Consider the following 12,147-nt stretch of genomic DNA (forward strand, 5'->3'; position numbering starts at 1 on the left):
AAGAAAGAGATACTCACAAAACGAGATGAGTTGTCATTTCTTACGGTTTTGGCGTTTCCAAAAGCTGTGGTGGGAAAACACATTGGAAGTCACTTTTGAACAGAAAGAAAATGTTCATGTATACTGACATCATATGGTAAAATAGTTTTGGGTAATACAGTTTAAACTACTTTCATGTTCAAGAGGCAATTTAATTTTTAATAGTTTTCACAGTTGCATTTTAACTGTGCCCTTTTGAATGTAAAACATAAAAATATAAAATCATATAACTATTGTTTCAACATACTTTCAAAATCAAGAAAACAGTTCAACCTTCAGCTGGATATCTACAGTAGACCCATATCCAGAATTCCTGGAGAATGACCAATTAATTGACCAATAATGTTTCATATTCTGACCTTTACAGTCAATTGTGCAAAGTGGCTGCACCATTAGAGGCTACACTGTAAAATAAAACGTGCCTCAAATATCCTCTTGTGTACTCAAAGAACCTCAAAATCACAGGACTGAATGACTACAGACCCGTCGCTCTCACATCTGTGGTCATGAAGTCATTCGAGAGACTGGTATTGGCTTATCTGAAGGACATCACAGAACCCTTACTGGACCCCCTGCAGTTTGCCTACAGAGCAAACAGGTCTGTTGAGGATGCAGTTAACATGGGGCTGCATTTTGTCCTGAAACATCTGGATACACCAGGGACCTAAGTGAGGATCCTGTTTGTGGACTTCAGCTCCGCTTTCAACACCATCATCCCATCACTGCTACAGACAAAGTTAACCCAGCTATCTGTTCCTGGCTCTATCTGTCAGTGGATCACCAGCTTTCTGACAGACAGGCAGCAGTTAGTGAGAATGGGGAAACTCACATCCAGCACCCGCACAATCAGCACTGGCGCCCCCCAGGGATGCGTTCTCTCCCCACTGCTCTACTCCCTGTACACAAATGACTGCACTGCCCAGGACCCTTCTGTCAGACTTCTGAAGTTTGCAGACGACACCACACTCATTGGCCTCATCCAGGATGGTGATGAGTCTGCGTACAGCAGGAGGTTGAGCAGCTGGCTGTCTGGTGCAGTCATAACAACTTGGAGCTGAACACGCTTAAAACAGTGGAGACAATTGTGGACTTCAGGAGAAACCCCCCTGCACTCCCCCCTCTCACCATCATGAACAGCACTGTGGCAGCAGTGGAGTCATTCAGGTTCCTGGGCACAACCATCTCTCAGAACCTGAAGTGGGACAATCACATTGGCTCCATTGCTAAAAAACCCAACAAAGGTTGTACTTCTTACATCAGCTGAAGAAGTTCAACCTACCACAAACTCTATTAAAACAGTTTTACTCAGCTGTCATAGAGTCTGTCCTCTGCACATCCATCACTGTCTGGTTTGGCTCAGCCACAAAGTCAGACATCAGAACACTACAGAGGATGGTTTGGACTGCTGAGAAGATCATTGGTGCTCCCCTGCCCACCCTCCAAGAACTCTATACATCCAGAGTGAGGAAAAGGGCTCAGAAAATCACCCTGGACCTCTCACATCCAAGCCATCATCTCTTCACAATGCTGCCATCTGGTCGGCGCTACAGAGCACCAAAACAACCAGACACAAAAACAGCTTCTTCCCTCAGACCATCTACCTCTTGAACAGTTAAATGTTTTTACACACCGTGCAATTAATAACTCTGTGCAATAATAATTAAGTGCAATATTAATTATATCCTCCAGATAATACACTATCTATTTTTATACAACTTTTTCTGTAAATTATATTTCATTCATTCTGCTGTATTTCATTCACATACCTCCAGATAATACACTATCTATTGTTATACAACTTTTTCTGTAAATTATATTTCATTCATTCTGCTGTATATAGCACATACCTTGTACTACAATAGTCTATTCTTATGTTTTACTTGTACATATTTACATACATACATAGCTTTACTCTCTATATCTTTATCTTTATCTATGTTTATTGTATTGTATTTCTTAATTTTTTATACCCATAGGCCCTTATTTAAATCATCTGTGTACTGTATTCTATTATGTTATGGTCTCTGTGTACTGTTGTTGCGGTTTCTGTGTACTGGATGCTCCTGTCACCAAAACAAATTCCTTGTATGTGCAAACATACTTTGCAATAAAGCTCTTTCTGATTCTGATTCTGAAGAATCTCTTTAAGAGAGCATCTAGAGCTGGGGTCAGGAACCTTTTTAACCAAAGAGCCATTTTTCCAGTTTTGGTTAATTTATTTTTGCAAAAGAGCCATTGCAAAAACTATAACATCTTTCAATGTCTTCAATACTAATAACTTGATTTATGTCCACAGTCTCACTTATGGTCCCTGCGGGGATTAATTGTTCTTTGCCTTCGATAAGAGAACATGTCCACAGACAAGGCAAAAACAGTGAAACAAACGAAAAAAATATTTCCCTGACTTATAAACAACTTACAGGTTTACATTAAGCCTCCATTGAATTAAACTTCATTATATCTAACATATAACAAGTTTTTAAAAGATGCTCGTTCATAGTATTGATACTCACAAAATACTGCATATGTGTCTTCTGACTTTGCATTGCAATGAGAGCAAAAGCAAGCCCGAAAATGACTAGGGCCAGCGGCATTAAAGCCACAACGTTTTTTGCATTATCAGGGAGAAACACATCCTCACTGAAACGCAGTACAGAGAACCACGTTAGCCACACCGTTATCCTCAAACCATTCAGAAACAACTCGCTAAACAAGTGGAAACTTATTTACCGGCGGTATCAAGCGTGCCGGCACGGGACCAACAGATGAACAAGGGCAGAGGGCTTGCGGAAAAACAGTAAAGTGGTGAACCGCTCAGCGTTATCCAGAACAACATAAAAACACAACCGTGCGTGTAGCGTGGTACAGCAAAACAGACAGAGGGCTCACGGGTGTCAATAGTGAGACGCTAAACAGAAGTTTGCAAAGAGGTCGCATCCCAGTAACATAAAAGTTCCAAACGACAAAAATGACAAACTAGATGACTAACAAGATGACAAACAACAGAAAGTTGCGATGAGAAGCGGCAGACATTTTGCGCACAGCATACTCTCAGCGCACCAGAAGTAGTTTTACAGTATTTCCAATTTTTTCCATGACTGTAGGAACTCTGCATATTAGAACTGCCCTGTTATATTTAGTTTGATGGACATTCTTTAATCATTTTGGTCCACAAAGTGATGTTCTCCAATATAGCAAAGTATTTAAAAATTATTTTGCTGAATCTAGCAATACGCATGTCATGTGGCCATGGTCTATGGTACAAAAAGTATACAGCAGGAAATGTGTAGAACCCCTGGTGTGGGGGGTTTGACTTTCCTCAGCTAAACTTTCACAGATGTGCTACTTCAATTTGCTCAGGGCTCCACTGCCAAATACTGGGCATTCTTTCTCCACCTCATTGCTTATAAGCATTTCCTGGTCATGGCCCCACATCAAAGAAAGAAAAAAGTCAGGGACCAGGAAGCTTTTAGCCCATTAGCTGAGAGTAGGTTGGGAATATGGGAAAATAACTATGATTAGGATCTCAAACTTTAAGAATCTGAAAGATCACCCAGTTTTCTGTAACTGGGACTTCCAGCAACATCGAAAAACATCTGCAATTTTAAGACATTAAAGTGATACAGAGCTTCAGTTTATGACGCCAAATTATAAAAAGCGTTAAATGTAACACAGGGAAGAGAACAGAAGTTGTGGGCTATTACTCACCCTCAAGTACAGGATTGGACTGAAGCAGCTGCTCCTTCACTTTGTTCACCTCCTTTCCTTTACCGCACACTGCAGCTACATAGGACATCACAAACTTGCTGGCCTCTGAAACACAGAATGCACAAGGTCACCCAAAAATCCTCTTTGGATAAACTGCAACCGTTTTTTTTCCTATTCCACCCTACAAACCTTATAAAACGCTTTCCTGTGGCTCAGTGGTTAGAGCATGGCACTAGCAATGCCAAGGTCATGGGTTCGATCCCAGGGGATTGCACATAGTCAGAAACAAATGTATAATACAATGCAATGCAAGTCGCTTCGGATAAAAGCGTCTGCCAAATGCATAAATGTAAAATATATGTAATGTAAACAAGAACACAATTGGGGTGGCAATAGCCAAATCTTTATTGCAGTTGCATTGGTTATGAATACAATGTATATGAACTATATTAAGATCGTACAGTTCATATCATTTTTATGATTAGCAAAAAATGTTTTAGCTTTTTATTTAAAGGGGTCATGTGACGCGATTTCACGTTTTCATGTATCTTTTCATGTATTACTGTGGACACGTAAAATTGCAAAAATTACGTCTCAAACCAAAAGATATGTTTTATTAAAAGTAGAACTTTTGCTCACGGCTCCCCCATGTGGTTGATAAGCACAATTGTCTGTTACCAGTGTCGTAAATAATGTCGCTGTATAAGCTTATAACCGTGGGCAGCTCAATACACATGAATTTGTTTACTAAGCTGATGGAACTGGCAAATGCAGAAACATCGTTTGGAAACCATGTTGCACTCTACCGGAGGTAGGGGATGGGCAGGGCTATGTGTACAGACCATAGCACAGAACTTACAGAGTGTGGTTGTAGCTGCTCTAAGGCTGCTCAGGTAGCAGCGGGAGAATAATTCGTCCAGTTAAGAGTTGTTCCACCACTTAAATAATTTTAGAGACATTATTTTACGGTAAAAAAACTAGTGTTGCATTAAAAGCAGAGGCTCATCCAGGCTTGCCTAGAACGCCTCATTTAAACACGCACCCACAACTCTAAGTCAGTGTGTGGGGAGCTTTGCACGCAAAGAAATGCAAAGACAGAAAACGCAACTATTCTCACTGTAGTGTTGTTGACGCCACGGCCAGCATGTTATGGAGACGTTGTGTGTTTCGTTGCAAAACTACTTTGTTGGGTCTTCCAAAACAGGATACAATTGCAAGGACAGTCTGCCACTTATGATTCACAGCCTGTAAGTTTGTTTTCATTATTTTTTAAATAATTTGCTACTGACTATTCAAACGTGAGTTTTTTTTGTTGTTCCTACAATCACAAATGCAGAAATGGGTTTGTTTAGATAGTATCCTCTGGCTGTTCTCCCCATGGCGCCACACAACACTTAAAAATACAATATGTTCATATACTGTAAATTCATTATATTCATATGTCCCCGTTGGATGTAACATATGCCCCATGTATAGGGTTGTGTACCGAAACCTGGTGCAAATATGGTACCGGTACCTACAGTGAGGGAAATAATTATTTGATCCCCTGCTGATTTTCTAAGTTTGCCTGCTTACAAAGAAATGAAGGGTCTATAATTTTTATGGTAGGTTTATTTTAACTGATAGAGAGAAAATATTTTAAAAAATCAGGGGAAAAAATGTTATATAAAGGTTATAAAGAATTGCATTTCAGTCAGTGAAATAAGTATTTGGTCCCCGAGCAAAACATAACTTTGTACTTGGTGGAGAAACCCTTGTTGGCAAGCAGAGGTAAAACATTTTTGATAGTTGGTCACCAGGTTTGCACATGTGTCAGGATACATTTAGTCCACTACTCAATCAATCACAGTACACAGTCAATCTTTAAGGTTTCATGGCTGTTGCTCAGCAAATTGGAGTTTTAGCCTCCTTCACAGACTTTCTACAGGACTAGGGTCTAAAGACTGGTTAGGACATTTAATGTGCTTCTCCTTAAGCCACTCTTTGGTTGTCTTGGCAATATGTTTTGGGTCTTTGTCATGTTAAAGGCACATCCACGACCCATCTTCAGTGATATAGTTAAGGGGAGAAGGTTCTCGTCCAAGATTTTACGGTACACTGGCCCATACCTCAGCCCCTCAATGTGGTGAAGTCATGCTATACCCGTAGAAAAGAAAAAGCCCTAAACCATAATGTTTCCAACACTGTGCCAATTTCAATTTTGGTCTCACATCACTTTCTCCAAACCTTTTCAGAATCATCTTGATGTTCATTGTCAAACTTCAGACGAGCCAGCCGGGCATTCTTGGGGAGGAGGACCTTGCGGGTGCTTCAGGAATTTAATCTATTGTGGCATAGCGTGTTACCAATGGTTTGCTTGCTAACTGTGGTCCCAACTGTCTTGAAATCATTAACAAGCTTCTTCTGTGTAGTTCTGGGCTGATCTTTAACCTTTCTCATGATCATCTTTACCCCACTAAATAATTATTTCCCTCACCGGTATGTAACTGGACCGAATCAAAACGCAGATTTCGGTGACTCACTTCGGTGCCACTTAAATGCTGACTTGAGCCAAGTGCAAAAACCTTATAGCACCTGTCAGTCTGATCTCTAGACATCGGTCTGTCAAGCTTTTTACTCTGACTGCATGTATAGGCATTTAATTATACACTCACCTAAAGGATTATTAGGAACACCTGTTCAATTTCTCATTAATGCAATTATCTAATCAACCAATCACATGGCAGTTGCTTCAATGCATTTAGGGGTGTGGTCCTGGTCAAGACAATCTCCTGAACTCCAAACTGAATGTCAGAATGGGAAAGAAAGGTGATTTAAGCAATTTTGAGCGTGGCATGGTTGTTGGTGCCAGACGGGCCGGTCTGAGTATTTCACAATCTGCTCAGTTACTGGGATTTTCACGCACAACCATTTCTAGGGTTTACAAAGAATGGTGTGAAAAGGGAAAAACATCCAGTATGCGGCAGTCCTGTGGGCGAAAATGCCTTGTTGATGCTAGAGGTCAGAGGAGAATGGGCCGACTGATTCAAGCTGATAGAAGAGCAACTTTGACTGAAATAACCACTCGTTACAACCGAGGTATGCAGCAAAGCATTTGTGAAGCCACAACACGCACAACCTTGAGGCAGATGGGCTACAACAGCAGAAGACCCCACCGGGTACCACTCATCTCCACTACAAATAGGAAAAAGAGGCTACAATTTGCACGAGCTCACCAAAATTGGACAGTTGAAGACTGGAAAAATGTTGCCTGGTCTGATGAGTCTCGATTTCTGTTGAGACATTCAAATGGTAGAGTCAGAATTTGGCGTAAACAGAATGAGAACATGGATCCATCATGCCTTGTTACCACTGTGCAGGCTGGTGGTGGTGGTGTAATGGTGTGGGGGATGTTTTCTTGGCACACTTTAGGCCCCTTAGTGCCAATTGGGCATCGTTTAAATGCCACGGCCTACCTGAGCATTGTTTCTGACCATGTCCATCCCTTTATGACCACCATGTACCCATCCTCTAATGGCTACTTCCAGCAGGATAATGCACCATGTCACAAAGCTCGAATCATTTCAAATTGGTTTCTTGAACATGACAATGAGTTCACTGTACTAGAATGGCCCCCACAGTCACCAGATCTCAACCCGATAGAACATCTTTGGGATGTGGTGGAACGGGAGCTTCGTGCCCTGGATGTGCATCCCACAAATCTCCATCAACTGCAAGATGCTATCCTATCAATATGGGCCAACATTTCTAAAGAATGCTTTCAGCACCTTGTTGAATCAATGCCACGTAGAATTAAGGCAGTTCTGAAGGCGAAAGGGGGTCAAACACCGTATTAGTATGGTGTTCCTAATAATCCTTTAGGTGAGTGTACGTATTCATTACACATACTGTCTGTTTTTAAAATAAGGCACATATAATGTAGCATGGAAGGCTCTCTGTAAATGGACTTAATCTGTTGATATATTCAATGCATTTTCTGCCCATATTTAATACAACTATGGTGAGCATTTAGTTGTAGCTGGAGGGTAAACAAGGTAAACAGTAAACACTATAACTTCTTTCTAGAAGTTAGTGTCCATGCTTATTTCACTTAAAACTTTAATTGTGTATGTATTGTGTATTTTTTATTATTTAATAAATATTTTTTAACTTAACATAATTACCAGTACCGTTTTAAAAGTATCGATTTGGCGCAGGTATCGAAAAAATCCAAATGATACCCAACCCTACCCATGTAGGGGTGTGCCATATCATATCATCCACGATTACACTGGTATACATTTTTACATGATAAAAAAAGTGTCATATCGTAAATCTTGCGATATCAATGATATAGTTACGCAATGATACAGCGATGTGATAATGTAAGATGCATAAGCGTTCCCTGGCGCGCACAATAACTACTTCGTGCAATAATAACAATTTAATACCAAATCCTCCGAAAAGTGGACAGATTACAGCGAGTTTACTCAGCTTTGTGACGCTGTGATAGAGAACACGGGTTAGCGACTGATTTCTTCCTTCATACAACTGTAGCAGTTTTAGCTGCATGTTAAAATAATGATGAGCTTAGATCACCAAATATGATTCTCCGCCCAATCTATCAAGATCACATCCATGAAATTTGTTATTTAAAACATCACTTTCAGTCAGGGAATTAGTTTAGCTCAAAGGAAAATACATGTACGTATAATAATCATCATTAAGTATACATATTTTACTGTTTCTGATTAGCAATATAGTGATTAAAATACTTGTATGTATTCGTCCAGCAAATACATCAATGATATTATACACTTTAACGTTACCTAATGGCCATAAGTAACCCGACTTTATCAAACAGTATTTAGAGCTGTAGCATAGATCGAAACACAGTTTAAGTGACCAAGTATATGTGAGCGTTGAGCACAGAAAACCCATCACAAGTTAATATATCAGGGCTCTAGACTGCGACTAAATGTTCGCATTTTGTGACTATTTTTCCTGCCAGTGCGACAAGTTTTTCTTGATGGTCGCACCGGTGCGACTGCCAAACTGATCAATATATAATTTTTGCATATAATAAATTTAATGTGCAGAAATGTTATATTGCGCAAGCGGCGCATTCAGGCACTCATTTTCGGAGACGGAGTAAAATCTGTCTGTGACGGCTGGAGCTGTCACCGGACCTGTCACTCCTGCCTCGCTACCTGCCACTGTTTTACGTGCCTGCCTCGCGACCTGCCACTGTTTTACGTGCCTGCCTCGCGACCTGCCACTGTTTTACGTGCCTGCCTCGCGACCTGCCACTGTTTTTCATGCCTTCCTCGCAACCTGCCACTGTTTCACGTGCCTGCCGCGACCTGCCACTGTAATATTGTGCAGTTTTGCAACCCGTTTTTCCCGCAATGGTATGAACCGCGCGTCCCATCAGCTACGTAGCGTCGCGTCTGCCTCAACTTAGCATCACGCCTGCCACAAGATCTCTCGCTGTTTGCTGCCTGACACTCAGACAGATGCGGACGAGAGCAAACAAAACAGCGCAACCATGCTTTAATTTACTTGTTTGTTTACTTTATTCCGCCAGTTTTACTCGTAATGGAGCGCGCGTCGCGTCAGCTACTTAGCGTCGCGTCTGCCTCAACTTAGCGTCACGCCTGCCACAAGATCACTCGCTGTTAAGCTGCCTGACACTCAGACAGATGCGGACGAGAGCAAACAAAACAGCGCAACCATGCTTTTATTTACTTGTTTGTTTACTTTATTCCGCCAGTTTTACTCGTAATGGAGCGCGCGTCGCGTCAGCTACTTAGCGTCGCGTCTGCCTCAACTTAGCGTCACGCCTGCCACAAGATCACTCGCTGTTAAGCTGCCTGACACTCAGACAGATGCGGACGAGAGCAAACAAAACAGCGCAACCATGCTTTTATTTACTTGTTTGTTTACTTTATTCCGCCAGTTTTACTCGTAATGGAGCGCGCGTCGCGTCAGCTACTTAGCGTCGCGTCTGCCTCAACATAGCGTCACGCCTGCCACAAGATCACTCGCTGTTAAGCTGCCTGACACTCAGACAGATGCGGACGAGAGCAAACAAAACAGCGCAACCATGCTTTTATTTACTTGTTTGTTTACTTTATTCCGCCAGTTTTACTCGTAATGGAGCGCGCGTCGCGTCAGCTACTTAGCGTCGCGTCTGCCTCAACTTAGCGTCACGCCTGCCACAAGATCTCTCGCTGTTAAGCTGCTTGACACTCAGACAGATGCGGACGAGAGCAAACAAAACAGCGCAACCATGCTTTTATTTACTTGTTTGTTTACTTTGTTCCGCCAGTTTTACTCGTAATGGAGCGCGCGTCTCGTCAGCTACGTAGCGTCGCGTCTGCCTCAACTTAGCGTCACGCCTGCCACAAGATCTCTCGCTGTTAAGCTGCCTGACACTCAGACAGATGCGGACGAGAGCAAACAAAACAGCGCAACCATGCTTTTATTTACTTGTTTGTTTACTTTATTCCGCCAGTTTTACTCCAACTGGAGCACGTGTCCCGTCACCCGTTCACCATAGTTGCCAAATCCGCTTATAATACGCGACCTTGGGCTTCTTTTTCTGTCAAGTCGCGTTAAAAAATCACTTGTCGCAGGTTGCGGGTTTTGGGGCTTACTTAAAAAAATATGGTAGCTTGCTTCTGAATCTGACAAGCAACTTCGTTTCTTTACATCTATGGTCGCTGTTTTGTTCAACCCATTAACACTGTCTGCTCACAGCTAGGCTTTTTGGACTACATGAGGCTGCGCACAAGATCACAGCACCGCGAGAGCTATTTGAAAGCATACAGAACCGTCTACTGTCGAATCACTCTCGCGGTACTATGATGTACTATGATTGGTCTGCCCGGCGCCGCAGGAGGTCACACAACAGATCTAAGCACATAAAACATAGAGAAGCCAAGAATGCTACAGTGGTCTCTTCACGTAATCATCAGCGCTCTTTGGATAATCGGAGGTAAATATCATACTAAAAAGATAAAATACTCACTTAAAGATAAAAAGCATTTTATAACCGGGCTACATCATTAAAAATGTTAAAAGTGTAGATCTACGCGTTTGGCTACACAGCCTTATTCAAGCCGAAGCACGTGAATAGCGTAATTTGTCCTCAAACACACCGCCTCCTTTCCTCTACCAACCAAACTAAATGTATTACATCTGTCACGATTAGAATGAAATGTGAAAATGAACGAAAAGTGTTCAGATCTGATCACGGTGCAGCAAAGATGGGGAGGGAGGGATGACCCTATTTATTAGGCTATAAGGTAAACATCAAAACATTTTATTGTATTAAATAAATGTATTGATCATTGCAGAGTATAATTAAAAAAGTATACATCAATGCATATAGTTCAGTTTTACTTTATTATAAATGTGTGGCTATTACAGATACGTTAAGTGGTCATTATATCTTTTTCTTTTCCATCTTTCCAGGCCTCTACTGTTCACATGTGATCAGAGATTATACTGGATTTTCTCTTGCTTTGTTTTTGTAAAATAACTTATGTTTGTGTTTTTCAAACAGGGTAGTGTCAGTTTAAAATGACCCAGGCTCGTTCATTAATAATACATAATTCATATTAATTTACATTGATGATCATAAATAATGTAATAATGTTGGGCTTGTTCTGGGCTTGTTTTTGGAGCTGCAGTTACTTATTTGTCTTGCAAGAGTTGGCAACACTGCCGTTCACCCACGATGCGCGGCTCGGGCCTGCCACAAGATCTCTGTTACATCTGCCTGATAGGCATATAGGCTACTTAAACTGATATACAGAATAGGAAAGCACATGACAAAGATTCCTCACGCATTGATTTGTTTTATTCTATTTTATTTATTTAGCAAATGATTGTTATGGTAGCCTATATTATACTCATTACTTGTTATAGACATTAGGATACGCGATTCAAATCTTCAAGTAAGGAATGTCATGCTCTCACCTGTGCATGTTTAAGTGTCAAAATAAAAACAGGCAAATTCAAATTGTTGCTGTGTCATCTCTTTGTTATATTATTAGGGTTCGAGAGCGAAGCTCTAGAAACCTATTGTATTTGTCTGTTTTATTAGGGTTCGAGCGCGTAGCGCTAGAAACCTATTGTATTTGTACTGATTTTTATTAGGGTTCGAGCGCGTAGCGCTAGAAACCTATTGTTATTGTCTGTTTTATTAGGGTTCGAGCGCGTAGCGCTAGAAACCTATTGTATTTGTAAGGATTTTTAGGGTTCGAGCGCGAAGCGCTAGAAACCTATTGTATTTGTATGTTTTATTATTAGGGTTCGAGAGCAAAGCTCTAGAAACCTATTGTATTTGTGTTTTATTAGGGTTCGAGAGCGAAGCTCTAGAAATCTATTGTATTTGGAAGGATTTTTATTAAG

General features: G+C 41.1%; 1 protein-coding gene and 1 long non-coding RNA gene across 3 annotated transcripts in view; one reads left to right on the forward strand and one right to left on the reverse strand.

Moving 5' to 3' along the window:
* myo1b (myosin IB) overlaps window positions 1–12,147 on the reverse strand; it is a 67,073-nt gene that overhangs the window by 43,846 nt on the left and 11,080 nt on the right. For both annotated transcript variants that reach the window (XM_057327405.1, XM_057327404.1), the window contains exons 2-3: window positions 3,748–3,852; window positions 18–64 (exon numbers count right to left, since the gene is read on the reverse strand). In XM_057327405.1, coding sequence (XP_057183388.1) covers window positions 18–64; window positions 3,748–3,835 — 135 coding nt within the window. In that variant the 5' untranslated portion in view covers window positions 3,836–3,852. The remainder of the gene's footprint in view (window positions 1–17; window positions 65–3,747; window positions 3,853–12,147) is intronic.
* Window positions 1–12,147, forward strand: part of LOC130550062 (uncharacterized) — a 47,261-nt gene that overhangs the window by 25,820 nt on the left and 9,294 nt on the right. The window lies entirely within an intron of this gene.

This window comes from Triplophysa rosa, unplaced genomic scaffold, assembly GCF_024868665.1.
Source record: "Triplophysa rosa unplaced genomic scaffold, Trosa_1v2 scaffold228_ERROPOS557246, whole genome shotgun sequence".
NCBI classification, from domain to species: Eukaryota; Metazoa; Chordata; class Actinopteri; order Cypriniformes; family Nemacheilidae; genus Triplophysa; species Triplophysa rosa.